General features: G+C 34.0%; 3 protein-coding genes and 1 long non-coding RNA gene across 7 annotated transcripts; 1 reads left to right on the forward strand and 3 right to left on the reverse strand.

The window, feature by feature from the left end:
* Positions 1-3,719: 3,719 nt before the first annotated feature.
* On the reverse strand, positions 3,720-6,663 carry LOC105635940 (uncharacterized). Of its 3 annotated transcripts, XM_012219240.4 has the most exons (4): positions 6,435-6,663; positions 4,716-6,137; positions 4,552-4,615; positions 3,720-4,090 (listed from the first exon to the last, which is right to left on the reverse strand). In XM_012219240.4, the coding sequence occupies exons 2-3, from the start codon at positions 5,998-6,000 to the stop codon at positions 4,575-4,577; spliced, it is 1,326 nt and encodes a 441-aa protein (XP_012074630.1). In that variant the 5' UTR covers positions 6,001-6,137; positions 6,435-6,663; the 3' UTR covers positions 3,720-4,090; positions 4,552-4,574. The 3 variants fall into 3 exon arrangements, with proteins under 3 accessions (XP_012074630.1, XP_037495695.1, XP_012074573.1); XM_037639767.2 differs by lacking the exon at positions 4,552-4,615 and having other exon boundaries at positions 4,692-6,137; XM_012219183.4 differs by lacking the exon at positions 4,552-4,615 and having other exon boundaries at positions 6,435-6,662.
* A 1,402-nt stretch (positions 6,664-8,065) lies between these two features.
* Positions 8,066-10,538, forward strand: REME1 (Pentatricopeptide repeat (PPR) superfamily protein). The gene has a single exon (XM_037639771.2). It carries the CDS (start codon positions 8,284-8,286, stop codon positions 10,180-10,182), a length of 1,899 nt encoding a protein of 632 aa, XP_037495699.1. The 5' UTR covers positions 8,066-8,283; the 3' UTR covers positions 10,183-10,538.
* AQI (Peptidase M20/M25/M40 family protein) lies at positions 10,524-13,389 on the reverse strand. Of its 2 annotated transcripts, none has more exons than XM_089715358.1 (5): positions 12,732-13,389; positions 12,386-12,648; positions 11,746-11,883; positions 11,080-11,328; positions 10,524-10,802 (listed from the first exon to the last, which is right to left on the reverse strand). In XM_089715358.1, the coding sequence occupies exons 1-5, from the start codon at positions 13,315-13,317 to the stop codon at positions 10,689-10,691; spliced, it is 1,350 nt and encodes a 449-aa protein (XP_089571484.1). In that variant the 5' UTR covers positions 13,318-13,389; the 3' UTR covers positions 10,524-10,688. The 2 variants fall into 2 exon arrangements, with proteins under 2 accessions (XP_089571484.1, XP_089571485.1); XM_089715359.1 differs by having other exon boundaries at positions 11,080-11,319; positions 12,732-13,387.
* A 3,308-nt stretch (positions 13,390-16,697) lies between these two features.
* LOC149493378 (uncharacterized) lies at positions 16,698-18,538 on the reverse strand. The gene is made up of 2 exons (XR_016318549.1): positions 18,490-18,538; positions 16,698-16,980 (listed from the first exon to the last, which is right to left on the reverse strand). It is a non-coding gene; the product is annotated as an uncharacterized LOC149493378 (long non-coding RNA).
* Between the last annotated feature and the right edge of the window lie 380 nt (positions 18,539-18,918).

The following is an 18,918-nucleotide window of genomic DNA, read 5'->3' on the forward strand; positions in this document are numbered from 1 at the left end:
AAAAATATAGCTCCATGAGCAAAAGCTTCTATCATGATGAATCCTGCGATGTATTGGTGATGAGTATAGAATGTGGCTTGAGTAGTAAAGTCTTGCACTATGAATGCATAAACATGTAATGAGTACATGTGTTGAGCTACTAAGGAAGTAATAACCCCTAAAGAAGCTAGAACAAGGCCTAATTGAAAATGAAGCGAATTGTTGATTGTGTCATAAAGACCCTTATGTCCACTCCCCAATCGGCCCCTAGGAGGAATATGTGCTTCTAAAAGATCTTTTATACTGTGCCCAAGCTCGAAGTTAGTTCTACACATATGACCAGCAATGAGAAAAATAAATCCAATAGCCAAATGATGGTGTGCAATATTAGTCAACCATAAACTTTGTGTTTGTGGATGCAATAGAATGGCAGTTCCTGATCCTTGGGAGATACCAAATAAATGACTAGCTGAATCGGGATGATCTAGAAGGAGCAAATAGTAATTAAAATAGATAAATTCCAGTCTAATTAGCAAATTTTCAGTAACCATCTAAAAAATAGTGCTAATATAAATAATATAATAGTCGGTCTCAAGTGTATCACTAGCAACAAACTACTACCATCACTATTGTTTAATGTGAAACTCTTGTCTTCATCGCTACTCAAATCCATATTATTCTTCCACTTAATTTGAAGAAAACAAGCAACAAAGAGAATTTATTTAACCTATTAATAAAAAAGTGGAAAAAGGGAGAAACAAAAAAGGGTCACGAAGTAATAAAAAGAGTAAGTGGGTTTTTATAGAAAGAAAGAGTAAGAAAGTGAAAAGAAGAGAAACCCAAATAATCAATGAAAATGTAATATTATATCCATTCAAAAGACTATATTTGTGTCAATGAAAAATTAAACTTAGCTTTTTCAAAAAACAAAAATCCAAATAGCCAAATTGGATTGCAAAGAAAAGGAATCATAGTAAGAACTAAACTACATTAACGTAAGGCAAACAAGAAATCCGTGATAGCAAAAAATTTGACTGTCAAGAGCAAATATTTTATCAACTACTCTAAGAGAGGGAGAGATAGATTGACCAAGAGAGGATGGGAGGGCATAATATAAAGGTGTTCATTATTCAGAGTAAACCGTTAAATCAAACTAGAGCAAATAAAATTAAGCAATTTGAGAAATTTATTAATTTGACTTTATATGAAATGTAATCTACAAAACTATAAAATAACTCTCTTTAGTCTTTAGCTTAATTTACTTTGAGAAATTTACTATTCTCTCAACACTATTTACTTAATTAATTTTATCAAATATCGGCACTATTTACTAAATTGGGTATAATTTGATATTATGGTGCTATTGTAACTAAAGTTGAAGTTCAAGGTATTAGGAGAAAAAAGTTGGATTTAGTGTACAATTAAAACTATTTACAAAGTTTGAGATTTTTTTTTAATGATTTAGCCTCGTATACACAAATTAGCTTTGTGGTCTAAAGGGAACCTGAAATTTTAAAGAGGAGCTAAATGATGTACACAAGCTTGTTGAAAGTTTAAAGTTTGGCTGAAGAGATAGATTACAAAATTATAAGTATTCTAGATGCAATTATAAGTATGAGGAAATAACTGCAGGAATGCACAAAACTGTTATTGGGTTTATAGAGAAATTAAATGCAAAAAATGTCCGATGCGTAAATTTATCCGTGTTTTATGTAAGAAATTTTTTGGTATCTTCAACTTTTACTTTGAACTATTAACACTTTAATTTGTAAAATTTTACCAATTAAATACTTCAATTTGTAAAAATTATTCTATTGAATACTCAAACTTCTAAAATTATATCAGTTAAAAATTGATTAGATAGTTGAAAACTGTGAAAATTATTATTCCAAAAATTATACTAACCACTAATGTTCTGAGAACCAGATCGGTCATTGAACCAGCGAAGACAGGGGTTCACTGAACCGGAGGGTTCAACTGGATTTTTATTTATGATATTTTAAAATATAATTAAAAATATAAAATTTGCAAATATGTAATAATTTTTACAAAAAAAAAAAGATAAAACAATTAAATTGAAAATAAATAAAAGCTCTTTTATGTTCACTAACAAACAAAACATGTCCTTTAAATAAAAAAATTACGTCATACTACCTCTAAGCAGAACAATCAAATTGTTTCGAACATGCTAACCACACATTAAGTAAATATCTTGAACATGCATGTCAAAACACGAAAAAAATGTTATTGGTAATATAGAGAGGGATACAATTTTAACAAAATTTCAGAGACATAATAGGTCACTTGCGAAATTTGAGGTGCCATGATGATTTTTTCCGTAAAAAACGTAGATCTATTTATTCATTTGGATTGGAAACAAAAGAAGTTTGTTAGAATTAGAGAAGATCTATTAGGATTGTTTCAAAGCATTGAAATATATTTGATGAATGAGAAAGTTATGTTGCATTAACAATATATCAAAGATATGCTAGCCTAGGTGTATACCATGGTGATTTTACTTCTGTTAAATATTTGAGAGCATGCTCCAATTATAAATACTTTTACTCTGAAATATCCAAATGTTAGCCTCTTTTCAAATGACTCTTCATTTTGTGAAAATGTAAGAATAATCATATACGAGTTTAAAATAATAAATATTAAAAGGGTACCATTACTGTCAGAACGTTGCTTGTTGATGCTAGAACAATGCATCTATTAAAACAATACACTGACTATTTTGCCCCTGATATTAACCAAACCAAAAATACTTCAATAAAAATCAAGAAAATTAAATCTAAAAACGTAATGAAAAAATTGAATTTCCCATAAATCAACCTAACATGGCTAACAGATTTCCATTATTCAAGCACAAACCTGAGTACATTCAAAAAACTATTCACAGTTTTCATGTATTCAGAGAAAAAAAAAAAGACTCTAATCGTCAGAAATTTCTTAGACCGGCTTACTGCTTTTCTTTTGCGAATTGGGAGCCCTGAGCTCAACCACCAATTGCAATTTCATGTTAAGCCCCAATTTCTCTAATAGGGATGGCATGCAACGGGTTAGGTACCACATAAAATGCACTGCCCCATATCCGAACCCAATTATAAATTAAATACCCAAATCCAGATTCAAATCTATTTAGAAATTCACCTTTCCTACCTAAATTTGTCTGTCCCGAACCCCAGATTCAAATCCATTTAGAAATTCACCTTTCCTACCTAAATTTGTCTGTCCCGAACCCGGTTATAATTACCCGAATCCATTTAAATATTTGTTTAATATTAAAATCTTTTTATTTTTTAAAAACAAAAAGTAAGTAAAAATTATAAAATTATTATTAAATATAATTATAGCATTAATTTTAATAAAATGGTATATATAAAAAAAATTTCTTTATAAAAGTAAATATTTTAAATATTTTTAGAATATTAATTAAACAGGCAACGGATACTCACGTCCTTAAACTCGAACCTGATATGGATACTAAAAATACTACTGAACCCTTACCATACTCGCTTATTCACTATCCAAACTCGCCAAAATCGGTTCAGATACCCGCCGAATCGGGTAAAATTGCTATCCCTTTACAAATAAATTCAGTTTCCTTCTCTCTACTCTCTCTCTTTTTGTACATAAAGAGAAATTCCATACAAGTTAATGTGTACCAAGACTAAATCTTGAAGAAGCTCCCAGCCTATGTTCAAGATTACATGTTGGATCGAAAATGAAAATGAAAATAAAAATAAAACTCGGGAGTGAATTATCATTACTGCTTCGAAGAAGTAACATTTAACTCCTGTTTTGGCATTCACATGCCCATCTGCATATTGCAAACAATGGCTATAGTTCTCATGACGAGTACAAACCAACTCAAGCAGCCAAAATATCAAGTACAAAAATGTAACCATGATGGATTAAAACCTTTTCCAAGCATGTATAAGCCATAATCAAATCCTAAAATGTAACAATGGCCTCTCATTACCGTGAACAAATTGCAATCCCTTCTTCTTAACTCCTGATTTGATGCAGTTCACATTAGAACACTTTTCTCTTTCTCAAGTTTTTATTTTTCCATCTTCAGCCTTGCTTCTTGGCGGGGCAGCTCTGCCTGAAAGAAATAAACCATGTTTTAGAGAATATAACAGAAAATTATCTTACAAACTTACATTACAAAGACAGAAGACACCAAATTATGCAGTTTCCACAAACACAAGCAATTTTCAAGCAGCAACTTCAAACTCGTCATTGCTCTAATTTAGCAGTTACTCGACAATATGTGCAGTCATCTGCATAACCACCAAAACTAACAAAGAAGAGACATCTTTTATCATTAGCTATTCAGCACTCATGCTACCATAAAAAGCAAGTGTCATTGATTTGCTAACAGATGTCAGCCAAAGACATAGAAAACCATTATAGAAACATGCATGGCCTGTAGGAATAAAAACACTGTTGGATACATGTTGGATACTTGGAGGAGCATCTGTATGAGAAATTACTATTTAACAATTTAAGGCCAGCTCCTTTATTAACAACATAACATCTGAATTAGAAGGAATTCTCCATTACCGTAGTGACTCAGTGGCAGACATCTAGAGCACAAAGCAAACTAGGTGCTGTCTGACAAGCAAACCTGGTAGGCAACGAACAGATTTATACTTATCATTCACAATAATTAGATGCCACTATGATCAAGAAGAGAACCTTACTATAAGACAGCAGCGCATCTTTACCTGGGCACTCCGAAAGTTTATGTGGTCCCTTACAAATGAAGCATTTTATCAGTCTTGTGAATCCACCTCCTAGTGCCTTGGAATTGCTCCTTTCTTCACAAGGGTTGCTACTCTTTTTATTCTCGGGAGTTGTAGTAATGAATTTCCTTTGAGCATTTTCTCCCTTGTTAGGGCTGGAGTTGCCTTGGTCAGCTACCCCACTTGATGGTTTCGCCCATTTGCTTGGGCAATTCTCTCCACTAACTGACTGATTGAATTTCCTCTTAGAGTTGTTCCACCTATAATCCCCAAGGCTCTCTGCAGCTATCATAGCAGAATTAAGGTCTTTCACCCCCATGTTATTCAAACTTTCCTCGGCCCAAGGCTGGAGACCACACATGAAATTGAACAACTTATCTATCTCTGACATGTTCGGAATTTCCAACATGATATGGGAGAAGTTACGCACATATTCCCTGATGGAATCTGTATGTTGCAATTCAGACAATTTACGACGGGCATTATATGACACATTCGTAGGGTAGAAGGAGGATCTTAACACCTGGCAGAACTCCTCCCAAGTCTTTATAGTAATTCTTCCGCTCTTCATCTCTTTTACCTTGCCACGCCACCATAGCTTGCCATCATCAATCAAATACATGGGCACCAATTTCAATCTTTGTTCATTGGAATGATAGTTGATTGCCTCAAAATAGGCTTCAATATCGAAGAGGAAATTATCAACTTCTCGCGCATCTCGAATGCCCTTGAAGGGACTAGGTTCCGGGATCTCTATCCTTACAAAATCTTGTGTAGGTCCACTTGTATTACCTGCAGCAGCTACAAGCAAGTTCACCTTACCCTTGATCTCAGCAAATTCATTCATTATCCCAGTCACTTTTGCTAACTCAGTGCTAAAAGATTGCACCTTAGTTTGGACCTCCTCCACAATAGACTTTACATATTCACAAAAATCTTTGTGAGTGGCCTCCAACTTGCTAGGAAGGCCCTCCAACTTGGAAATTCTAGTTTCAAGACGATCGATTCTCTTGGTGGTGTTCGATGCCTCCCCACCTTGAGTGGCCAGGGCCAAAGTTAGTTGTTGCTTTGAGTGAGCAAGCTCTGATAGTGTGGTTTCAATCACCCTCAATTTTTCCTCTAACGACTCAATGCGCGTTTCCCTCAGATCGTGTTGATTAATGACAGTGTTTGATGTTGACTCTCCAACAACTTTATTGTGATTCATCAGGGTCACAATTTCATCAACACGCCTTTCCAATGCCTTAATACGTGCAGTTTTTGACATCTTACTTACCTAACAAGCACAAACTTTAGGCTTTGATATAAAAATGTCACGAGTCTTAATTTAGCCAATAAGAGGGACTGTGTGGCGCTTGCTTGGAATACCCTTAAGCAAGCCAACGAAGAAACTTAATTAATCATCTGCAAGCCAAAATATCAGGCATCAGAGAGGCACAATCTCTCAATACAAAGTAATATCGAGGCATAACAGCAAGCAAACGACATATCATATTATTAAGTAGCACAAAGCACACTAGAGCACACATTGTAGGAAAAAGGAATCATTCTCTTTGATAATGCCCTTAATCATTCTCATCCCTAAAACGCTGGATTAAACCAGCTCGCAAATACATGCAAATAATTGAACATGATAGGACTATTGAGCGCGAAATAAAACGGAAAACAAGAAAGTAGTAGGGCAAAAACAGAATAATGAACCTAGCGACGAGAGAGCTCAGCCTTCTAGCTGCTCCTGAACGAACTTGCCGATCACGAGTCCAACCAAACAAACAATCCGCTACTACAAGTCTCTGATTGAAGCTTTACTGGTAACAACAGCAGCTATACTTTGATTATGAAGTGATCTTCGTTTCGTATCGTAATCAAAGGCAACCAATTTTTCGCCCATCGTAAAGAAATAAATCGCAAGGAAACCAGTTCGCAACGAAACGAAGCTGTTTCATAATTATTTAATCTTAGAGTAAAATACTTTTATGTCCCTCAGTTATAGTTATATTAACACTTTCATCCTTTTATAATCAATAAATAGTTTTGACGTCCTAAACTATTGGTCCGTCAAATAAACGGTACTTCCATCCAATTTAAGTTGAAATCAACATTAACTTTCAATTAAAAGTGTACAGGAAGGAGGGAGAATATAATAAAATTACTGTTTTACCCTTACTTTCCTCCTACTGTCTCGATTGTCAGCGCTCGCTGTTAAAGCAATTTGTTTCCATCTTTATAATAGTCTTTGTTCCATTAAAAACCACTAAACTACTCTCTTTTTTTATACTCCAATGATGATATTGATTTTACTAAATGTTAAGGGGTGGTTTGTTTATTTTATTTATTTATTTATTTATTTTTTTGCTTCTCCATTGATTTCTTTAGTTCAGTGCTCGATTCACTGTGATATTAAGGTGTGTGAGAAGTTTTGAAAAATTGATTTCGAGTTCAAAGTAGGGATTTGGGGATCTAGTGCAAGAGACTAGCTATGAATTAGGATTATTCTTTGATTTTCACTTAAAATTATTCACATTTTCGTCTTAATTTTCCTAGCAATCGAAAGTTTCAAAATTGTTCTTACACTAACTTTGCCAAAAAATTTCGAGGAAAATTATGAAATTTTCTCAAGAAAATTCTTGTATCTGTAACTTTGGTTCTTACTTTTTACTCTATTTTTCTAGATTTTGTAGGAAAATAAGTAGGTTCTCTTAGAGATTTACCCATGGACATATCCAATTCGATTCCAAAAACTGTTTATTTTCCTCATAGTGCAAAAGCCTCATCAAATGAAGATTATGGCCTTAAAGCTTGAAATCTCATGGTAAAGAAGTTAATAGACTATATGAGATCCAAATGAGCCTCATTAAATCAATCATACAAGATAACAAGGCTAATTTCATTTTTCTCTCATGGTTTCTCCTTGATTTTAAGAACTTCTCTACAATGGATTTAACAATTGTCTCCAAGCTTTTCCATCGTTGCTGCTCATTTGATTCTCTGGTAAGAGATGAAAACGAAATAAGATAGGTGATGATGAGTATCCAAGTGAGAGAGTTAACTTATGTATTTTCATTTTTTTAACGGCAATTTTAATTTAAAAATTGGACAAAATGACCTATTTATTTGACGGACCAATAATTTAGAAATGTTAGAGTTATTTGTTGATTATAGAAGGATGAAAATGTTAATATGACTATAATTTAGGGACCCAAAAGTATTTTACTCTTAATCTTATGATTATGTTATGCCAAATCGGATTTTATTAATTATGGGTAATTACTATTGAGTCCCTAGTTCTTTGTCAATTATCAAAATTATCTTGAAGTCCACTGGAGATAAACTCAATTTTTAAACGATTTAGGAAAATATAGACCGCCTGATTTAGGAAATTATTAGTTATTACAGAGCTTTCGAATTGGGGTGTAGGGATTAAGGGGTGCAATTGATACAAAACGCCGGGGTTTTTTAAATGAATTCCTCAAAAATAAAAAGTTGAAGGAAGCGAACGCGGTAGTGCCGATTGCTGAGCGATGAAGAAAGGCATTTCCAAAGTGAAACAATGCATAAAGCCACCGGCTTCGCTATCAAATCTTTCCCGCTTCATCTCTATCATACGGCGTCTTCCAATTTGCAAAACACATTTTCGTCCTTGCTTCATGAATTCACCCAGTTTTGCTACCAACGAAACCTACCCAGAGCAGTGCAAACCATGGACGCAATGCACAAACATGGAATTTGGGCTGATGCCACCACCTATTCTGAGCTAATCAAGTGCTGCTTGTCCCGCGGTGCAGTTCAACATGGAAAAAGCGTCCACAAGCACCTTTTCTCTGGCGGGTATCAGCCCGAAATGTTCCTTATCAACGTTTTGCTGAATATGTATGTGAAATTCAATTTGTTAGATGATGCACGAGCACTGTTCGATAAAATGCCTGAAAGAAATGTTGTTTCTTGGACTACAATGATATCAGCTTACTCTAATGCTAAGCTCAACGACAAGGCCTTGGAGTTTCTGATTTCCATGCTTAGAGAAGGTGTGAGGCCAAATATGTATACCTATTCTACCGTCTTAAGGGCATGTGAAAGGTTATCTAATCTCAGGCAGCTCCATGGTAATATCATTAAGAGTGGGTTAGAATCTGATGTCTTTGTCAGAAGTGCTCTCATTGATATTTACTCGAAATGGGGTGAATGCGAAAATGCATTGCGCATTTTCAATGAAATGGTGACAGGGGATTTAGTTGTATGGAATTCTATAATTGCTGGTTTTGCTCAAAACAGTGATGGTGATGAAGCTTTAAATCTTTTCAAGAGAATGAAGAGAGCTGGTTTTCCAGCTGATCAATCAACGTTAACGAGTGTCTTGAGAGCTTGTACTGGGTTAGCTCTTCTAGAATTGGGAAAACAAGTTCATGTTCATGTGTTCAAGTATGATCAAGATTTGATCCTTAATAATGCTCTTTTAGATATGTATTGCAAGTGTGGCAGTTTGGAAGATGCCAATTCTGTTTTCACTAGGATGGTGGAGAAGGATGTGATCTCTTGGAGTACCATGATTGCTGGATTGGCGCAAAATGGTTACAGCAGAGAGGCATTGGAGTTGTTTGAATCCATGAAGGTTTCAGGAATAAAACCAAACTATATAACAATTCTGGGAGTGCTATTTGCTTGTAGCCATGCTGGGCTTCTAGAATCTGGTTGGTATTACTTCCGATCAATGAAGAAGCTTTTCGGGGTTGATCCGGGAAGGGAACACTACGGTTGCATGATTGATCTTCTTGGAAGAGCAGGAAAACTTGAGCATGCAGTTGGGTTGATACATGAAATGGAATGTGAACCAGATGCCGTTACATGGAGAACTTTGCTTGGTGCATGTAGGGTGCACAAGAATGTGGATCTCGCCATACATGCTGCGAAACAAATTCTAAGGTTAGATCCTCAAGATGCAGGGACATACATACTTTTGTCTAACATTTATGCAAATGCTCAAAGATGGGATGATGTTGCAAAAATGAGGAAGATATTGAATGATATGGGGATTAAGAAAGAACCAGGATGTAGTTGGATTGAAGTGAATAAGCAAATTCATGCTTTCATTTTAGGAGATAATTCGCATCCGCAGCTCAAAGACATCCACAAAAAGCTGAATCAGTTGATTCATAAGCTTAGGGGAGTGGATTATGTTCCGGACACAAATTTTGTCTTGCAAGATCTTGAGGGGGAACAGAGAGAAGACTCCCTACGATACCACAGCGAGAAACTGGCGCTTGCATTTGGCTTGATGAGTTTACCCAGAGGGCATATCATTAGAATCAGAAAAAACCTCAGGATTTGTGGAGACTGTCATCTGTTCGCAAAACTCGTAACAAAGGTGGAGAATCAGATTATTGTTATTCGAGATCCCATCAGATACCATCATTTTCAACATGGCATTTGTTCCTGTGGAGATTATTGGTAACAGAAGATCAAGCACGAGTTGTCTCTTGCTGCCTGCACAACTGAGCATTTAGAAGATGAACTCTTACAATTCTACTATTAAATGAATTCAAGCTGTTTAGCCTTGAATCATACATCTAAGCAACAATTAGCAGCTTCTCAACAGAATTATTTTTTACATGGATCAGTCAACTGGAGTCGTGCTTAACAGTTTATGCTGCCCAACTTGTAACTTGTTTTGATCTGATTCTGGATCGGAAATTGTAGTTTATTGAGATATCATTAAAGACCAATCAAATGCCATACGAAGATGAATCAAACAACATGTGCAGCTATTACTAATTCAAATGGTACAGGTCCGTGTTTGCTCCAATCAAATTTGCCTGCTTATTTATTGATTAATTTGTTGGTTAAAACTTCACCTAACTTGTTGATACATCACCAGTAAATTTAGCAATCTGAACTCATTATTACAAAGCACAAATTCCATAACATGCAGCCTTGACGATGGGAACAGTAAGTGCTATCTTATAATTCATCTTTAGCGCCTTCACTACTTGGATGCTCAGCATAAGATGCATAATCTTTAATTATCGACTCGTATATATCAATGCCTTTCAGGTACTCCGCTTGGTTTAGGAACTGCAAGAATGTAGAAGACATAATGGTTACACTATATTGCCATTGAATGTATAAACAACAACTAGCCTTAGTCCCAAGCTAGTTGGGATCGGCTATATGAATATTTACCACGGAAAATTCCTAAGCTATGTGACCTACAAATCAAGTGGGTCAGGAAGGAAGAGATTGACAGATGGCAAACCACCTCCATTATGTTCTCCAAGACAAACCAGTGAAGCAGACATAGGGTTTAGGCATCAAACACATCTAATGGAAGCAATAAACTTCATATTATTACCTCATTATGATCATGCAGAAGAATTGGAGTGTTTGCCATAGGGGAGAAGCCAATTGCTGGTAGCCCTAGCAATCTAAAGTAACGAGAATCAGTAGCTGCAGGAAATATCTCTGGTTTACCAAGTTTTCCATTTGCTTTTCTGACAGCTCCTTCGAGCAGAGTCCACCATGGGTTAGAACTGTCCGTCTTTGTAAGGAGTGCCCTCCCAGACTTGTCATAAACAGAAGCTTTTTGCTTAAACTGCCCAAGCTACAAAATCAATTAGGAAAAGAAGAAAATTCTAAACCTGTTGAGCTGTTATAAATTACACACATTACATGTTATAAATTACACACATTACATGTTAAGAATATTCAAAAGAGCAACACTTTCCATTAATTTAAAGAGAAGCATATAGAATATCAACTCATGCAGGGACGTAAAATAGATTAGCTTTAGAGTTAATAACATATGAAATAGCCTTTTGTAATTTTAACGAAAATCAATAAACCAAAACCAAAGAAAAGTTGCTAAATGATTTAACTATAATCATCAATATTTTTTTCCCCAATATCTTCATGCCGAAATTATCATTGGTTGCCAGATAAAAGTAGAGAAATTAAAAAGTTTTTCATGTTTCCTGATTTGACAACAGACATTAAGAAGTTTCAATGAGTTCATTAGCACCTGGAATGTCATATTGCGTGAAGCAGGTGCCCATTCTTCAGCAATTCGTCTTTCCAAAGATTCAGGATCAGCAATTGGTGGAACCCGAATATCAAAACCTGCTTCTGCTTCAGAAGGCTGCAAATTCATTACAAATCCCTGGAAGAGAAAGAACATCATTTGAGATCAAGAAAATGATACCTCGGAGCAACAAAGTTACCAATTATTGCAGATCCAAAACGAAAAACAACAATTGAAGGATTCCAATGCAGGAAGTGATGTATAAGCCCTGAACTAGCTTACTGGAACATTGGTTGATAATTTTAAACAAAAATTTGTAAATTTGAAAGGTTTTTAGGTACTTGTTGAGTATAGACATGTCCTAAAATAGTATATAAACTAAAGTCTCAGTTGTAGCTGAATTCGTGGTCTTTTCTTCATCAAATTGTTCATGGTGGTTCAATATGTACAACTGGATATTAACGTAGCAGACAAATAATCCAAGCAAACAAATTCAGGTGTTATTTTATCAACTAAAAGCAAATGCCTTAACAGGCATGGAAAATTGAATTTTATAATAAAAGCAAATGAAGTTTCATAAAGGAAACTCACAACAAGTAAGCGATTCAATTACAATCACAATCATGAAAAGCAAGCTTACAGTTGGGGATGGAATGCCAGCCTTGAGAAAGACCATATTAACAGAAATAACCTCCCCTTCAGCCTTCAGACCAGCCTTCACCAAATCAAACTGAGAAGCTCGAAATCTCCTCACACTCTCAATGCTTTTCAAAAGATTCTCCATGGCACTATTATCATACAACCTTGCTCCATGCCCAGGAGCTCCAACAGCCTTAATCACCAGCCACCAGGGGCTCCTCTCCGCATAGAAAGGCCTGTAGTGCTCAGTAGGCGACGCCAATCCTGTTTTCAGAATTCATAATTTCAGGCAAACGCATAACCAAGCAATGAAATCGACTACTGAAGAAAAAAAAATCAATCAGTACCTTCATCAAGCACTACTCCAACATTCATGGAATTGAAGATATCAGAATCGGCGAACTTCTCAGCGCCATCATGGCCGCCGATTTCTTCATCGGGAGCAAAAGCAACGTAAATCGATCGAAGCGGCTGGTACCCAGAAGACTTCAAGCGGCGAATAGCTTCCAAATACTGCATACCAACACATTTCATGTCCTGGGAGCCTCTAGCATAGATATTGCCATTAGAATCAAGTTGGGCACCAAAAGCAGGGTAGTCCCACTTGTCCTGCTCGACAGGGACAACATCAGTATGAGAGTAAAGAAGGATAGAAGGGAGACTTGGGATAGCACCAGCCCATTTAAGGAGAACAAGTGGCTTTCCCTTTACGAATTCTATGGATTGGGATTCGAGACCGATGGATTTGGCCTGAGAAAGAAGAAAATCAGCTACTTCGTAGTAGTGAGGGTTGGGTTGAGCAGTGTCGATTTGGAGGTATTGTTGGAATCTTGATACTATTGCAGATGATGAATCTTCTGCTACTGCTCGCTGTGGATTTGTAAAGATTAAGCAGCTATAGAGAAGAGTAATTGAAAATAGGAGGCTCTTCATTTGTGCTCGATGCACTTCAAATTCATTAATGTGGTACTTTGCTGCTGCCACAAAATGCCTGTTCTTTGCTGATAAGCTGCCAATTTTTGGGTTTTTTTTATTAATTTCTTTAAAACGTGATATTTATTTTAATAATTTTTCTTATAACTTTGTTTAATTTAAAATTCCTAAAACTTTAGTTAGGTCTTTAATCCATTCTAATTAAAGAAAATACGTTCATTTATCTTTTTGAAGATGTTTTTAGTTATATCTTTTTATTTATATTTTTTTATACATTTTAATTTGAGGAAATATGTATATTTATATTCCCTAATTGATCTTGCAGTATTATTGTCTAATAATTTTTTATAATTAATAGATTTTGATATTTTTAATTATTGGTTATTTATAATAGGTAAATTGAAAATATTAATTCAAAGTATTAAAAATAAAATTTAAATTCTTTTAATTTATTATGTCCTGAATTTTTTAAAATATAGTTAAATAATTTATTATTACAGTATATTAGTTAAATACAATGAAATTAAAAAAAAAAATTTTAAATATATTTTTTCTCCTGACTTAGATTTATTTGGATTATTTACATATTATTGTATTTTAAAATTTTTTTATAATTCTAATTTAACGAAAAATAATAAAATTATAGAATTATAGTATTTGACTCATATATCAAATAAAAATTTTTTTTTCTTTTTTTAGTCTAATGAAATATTTTTGAAAAAAACAGGATATAAAAGTTAAAGAAAGCTGATTGTTTAGACATATTTGCTATCATTTTTATTTTCAGCTTTTATATATTAAAAATGAAATAAAAAGAAAATTTAAGAGTTCTCTTATTATTAATATTTTGCACATTGATCGTTATATGGAGCCGAGAACTTCAAGCAATTTATTTTTAGATTTTGTATAAAACACATTAGTAAAAAATATTACATAGTATCGATAAAATTTTAACTTAACTTCATATGACAAAAATAATTGATATGAAAATCAAATTTATATTTTATATTTTGGCCTCATAGCGTAAGTCTTGATTTATTAGATTAATATTATAATATCGCCAAATTATAATATTTTGCAGTATTGTACACGCAAATTTTTAGTTAATTTGTATAATTTATTAATAATAAAATTATATATTTTTTATTAAACAGAGAAGCAAAAACATTATTTTCTTTTCAATTAGATATTGCATTGTAAGACATGTTAAAAAATTATTGATTATTTTTATTTTAATCTAAATAAGAATTTATACTTCAATACTATATAAACAAAAAAATTAAATAAATATATAACGAGTAAAATCAACGTGCAATGCACGTCATAAAAAAACTAGTATATATAAAATAGAGTGAATAAACTTTGGAAAAAAAAAACTATAACATCGGATCGAATCAAATTATTTTCGATTTTCAGTTCAGTTTGAAGTCTTTTGTAAATTTGATTTTCGATCTTTGGATTGCTTATTTCAAAATATTTATTTTTTGAGTAAAACCGAATCATTTGACTAAATCAAATTGATCGATTTGATTCGATTTTTAAATTTATTTCAGTCTAGTTTGGTGAAATAATCCGATTTCTAAATTTGAAAAGCTTTTCCTAAAATATGAAATTTTAAAACAATATTTTTATTGTAACATACAAATTTTATAATTTAAAAGATGATAAAGAATACCAAACCATTATCCGAAACGAAAGAACCAAGCGTAAACATGAAAACCAAGCTAAATCTAGAAAGTTTGAACAAATCGAACCGAACTTTGAACCAAACCAAAGCTAGAATGTTTTAAACAATTTTAGAGAATAGAGAAAAAAAGTCCCTCTCCAATCGCAGTGTGCGATCTTCTTTTCTTGCCCCGATTGCACCATAGCCCTCCCCCTTTATTTGCGATTTCCGTCCGCCGGAGCTCAAAGCTCCACTGAGTTAACGACCTCTCATCGGCAGCAGCGACTCTAGCCACCGCTTCTCTGCCTTCATTCGTGTTCAAGCGACACTAACAAGAGAGACAGAGGAGCTTGTCGATCGAGACTGTTAAAAGAAAATACAATAAGAGAAAGATAGAGAAGAGATGAGGAGAAATTGTCTATGATTGATTTGCAAAAACTGGCTTTTATAAAGCCTTACATAACAACCTAAATTGGAAATCAACAGGAAATCAAACAAATCAGAATAAACAAAACCAATATCCCTTGAAGATAGGGATTTATTTGACTGAAACAAATTCAAATCCTAACAATTCCTCCCTTAAACTGAATGCTTAAAGCTATCAGTTTATAATTGACTTAGAACATACTCCTAAGAGTTCTCGTAGCTTCATGAAAACATCTAGCTTGAGTGGTTTAGTCATTACATCAGCCAATTGTTTTTGTGCAGCACAATGAACCAGCTCTACTGCACCTTCTTTGGTGAGCTCACATAAGAAATGAAAATGCACATCTATATGTTTACTATGTCCATGCATTACTGGGTTCTTTGAAAGCTTGATTGTCGAACTGTTATCACAACGAACAACAATAGTTCTGTCTTGACTTGATTCTAGCTTTTTCAAAACTCTTTTCAACCAAACAGTTTGGCAAGCACAAGAAGCAGCTGCAATAAATTCACCTTATGCAGATGATAGACTGACCACCAGTTGCTTTTTTGAGGACCAAGACACAGCTCTTGAACTCAATAGAAACACATAACCAGAAGTGCTTTTCCTATCTTCCAAATCTCCTGCATAATCACTGTCACAATAAGCAATAAGTTCCTCACTTCCTCCCTTTTTATAGAAAATTCCAAAATCAGTTGTTCCCTTCAAATATCTCAGCACCCTTTTTGCTGCCTATTGATGAAGCTGAGTGGGATTCTCCATATACCTGCTAATCAAACTTACCACAAACATTATATCCGGCCGAGTTGCTGTAAGATACGTAAGACTACTAACAATTTGTTTATAGTAAGTCTTATCCACTTTGACACCACCCTCATCTTTCACAAGCTTAGAACCAGGAACAATAGGATTATGAACAGAGTTGCTGTTATCCATTCCAAATTTTTGCAAAATGTCCAAAGCATACTTTCTATATGTAACACCCACCGCCCAGTCCCGAGAGACCCGACGGCGGATGTCACATTCGGTGCCGGAGGCACCGTCTTAACTTAACATATAAATCAGAAAATCCTAGTATGAATTAGAAGTGATTTAATATTCACAAGTTTAACAAGTAGTATTATTTTTTTTTTTAAAAAAATGATTTGGGAGAAACCTATAGAAAAACTGCAAGAGTTTCCCCTAAACATAGACATTGCCAAACAAGTGAATACAAAACACTCCCAATTTCAAAACTCCAAACTCCATCAAACTCCAAGAACAACACAATAACACTCTTCTAAGGTCTAACTACAACATTTGCGTATGCATCAATTAGATACATTTAGTTAAACATATTACTTTGAATTTTCTGCACAATAAATAAGTTCCAAGTCTATCTTCCAATAAATACACCCAATTAATTTACAATAATATACTTACAGTATAAATTACATAATAGAGTCTCCAAAAATGGACTACTTATACATGCCATAATACTTAATTACATAACACACTAATCAACTACCAAAATATCTCTTCAGCTCTGATGCTACTCTTTTGGTCTTCAATCAGCAATATAGACTCCAACCTACGCGTGATAAAATCAACACGCTGAGTATAAAACTCAGTGGTGCTCATAAAACACAACAAACCAATGTTGCGATGGCAACACACTTAAAATATCAATTTTTCATCAAAAGATTTACAATCATAAAATCATTAACGCTTTAATATACATTTACATTTATAACAAAATGATCAAATAAAACTATTAATATTTTATTCGTTCAAATCATAAAAGTACACCAATACATATACTGGTTATTTAGAAAACCATGTAACGTAATATCCTGCTTTGACAATTCATTTAATAACATATAATCATTTATTTCCAAGCTACCTGAAAAATATGTTTACAAGGGCTCACATACACTTAGGAGAAAAAGAAGCAGATAGGTTTTCAGAACAGATTCAGAATGGCCTTAGGTCGCCAACAGATTCAGAACATATAGAGCGCGTCCACCCTAACAGAATAGAAGGCACCCACGTGCCTAGCATATGATTATAGCTTCTTATCAAAATGGCATCGAATGCCGAGCATGCTCATCAGACAGAATAAAATCAAATCACGCATCAAATTCACACCAAGTATATTAGAGCCCAAAATACATTTTTTTATTCTTATTTTTATTCTGACTTTCCATTGCTCATAAAATTTATTTTCTGTAGTATTCATAAAATTACAATGAAAACTGAATTTAAACTGAATTCATTCATGAAACGTCTCATACTTAAACCAAAGTACTTAACATTGGAAATTTCCAGCATAAAAGCAATCTTGACCTTTGCTGAGTTTTTAATACATAACTTGAATTATATATCTCCAAATTGAATGAAATTAGATTCATTAGAAAGATAAGACACAATTATACAATTGTTATGAAGGAACCATAACCCAGATAAATCTGCAAGATAGGCAAAATAAGCTAGGAACACAGACTGATAGTCCAGACCGGATTCAGCAGAACCAAGTCCAATGTTTATTGAATTTCTCCGTAACCAGACACTCAAATTAAACCAATCTAACACCAGGGCAATCTCAAGACACAGGGTAACAAATCTCATGAAGAGCTCAACACCTAATCTTGCCATTATGGTGGTCAAAATAGTCACTCAATCTATTGCTGCATGTGGTATGTTACAACAGAGTCAGTTTAGGTTTTTTAGTCATAAGTTGAGCTATATATATCAAAATTGGACACAAGAGGATGGGTTGGAAAGCTAAGAAATATACCTACAACTTTTATGAAGGACTCAAATATAGAGGGAAAATAAAACGAATAGAAAAACAGTCCTTAAACACACCCATTAACATTTTCCCTTGGTAAAATTCTGCCACTTTTGGAAGAAGAAGAGAAAAATAATTTCTTCATAAATTCAACATATAGGTAGGCTTAGAAAACACTCAAGAACACATTTATACAACCAAATTCCAGCAATCAAATCATTTCATACCAAATCCCAAATTTTCACAAAGTAGTACAAACTTCACAAATCCAAAAATTGAAGTAAGGTTAGTGTGTTTATGAACACAAACCTTTAAAACAACTTGAATCAAAGCTCCTTAAACTTTGGTCTTAAACTTTGGTCTTGCCTTTATCTTTGTTAGAAGGCTCTCCACCCTTTACATGTAATAAGCTCAAAATCAAAACAAAGAAAACAAATAAAAGAAGAAATTGGAGCATGATTAAGTATGTATATGCTAAAATAAAACTCTAAATCCAAAAATAATGAAGTTTACTTCACCTAATGAATTCTCCAAATTCCTTGAAATTAATCCCTAAAAACCACTTCTCAAGCTTTAATCTCTAGATTTTCTTACTTTATTCAAGGTAAATGGAGTGAATTTGGTGAATTATTCAAGTAGAAAATGGAGAAAACAAAGAGAAGAGAAAGAGAGGCTAAAGGTGAAATGGAGGAGAAGAAGATGAAGTTCACGTTAGATGGAGAAGAAGAGGAAGAAAAA

Source organism: Jatropha curcas, chromosome 10 (genome assembly GCF_041381405.1).
Source record: "Jatropha curcas cultivar XTBG-Jc1 chromosome 10, XTBG_Jcur_1.0, whole genome shotgun sequence".
NCBI classification, from domain to species: Eukaryota; Viridiplantae; Streptophyta; class Magnoliopsida; order Malpighiales; family Euphorbiaceae; genus Jatropha; species Jatropha curcas.

Bases quoted from the DNA above. Each gene is read 5' to 3' on its own strand.
- REME1 (XM_037639771.2), top strand. From the start codon at position 8,284: ATGCATAAAGCCACCGGCTTCGCTATCAAATCTTTCCCGCTTCATCTC.
- AQI (XM_089715358.1), bottom strand. From the start codon at position 13,317: ATGAAGAGCCTCCTATTTTCAATTACTCTTCTCTATAGCTGCTTAATC. The intron at 11,884-12,385 runs GTAAGCTTGCTT...TTTCTCTTCCAG, and splicing joins CTGGCATTCCATCCCCAACT to GGATTTGTAATGAATTTGCA. The intron at 10,803-11,079 runs GTAATAATATGA...ACATTCTTGCAG, and splicing joins TTCTGCATGATCATAATGAG to TTCCTAAACCAAGCGGAGTA.
- LOC105635940 (XM_037639767.2), bottom strand. From the start codon at position 6,000: ATGTCAAAAACTGCACGTATTAAGGCATTGGAAAGGCGTGTTGATGAA. The intron at 4,091-4,691 runs GTAAGGTTCTCT...TATTTCTTTCAG, and splicing joins AGATGCGCTGCTGTCTTATA to GCAGAGCTGCCCCGCCAAGA.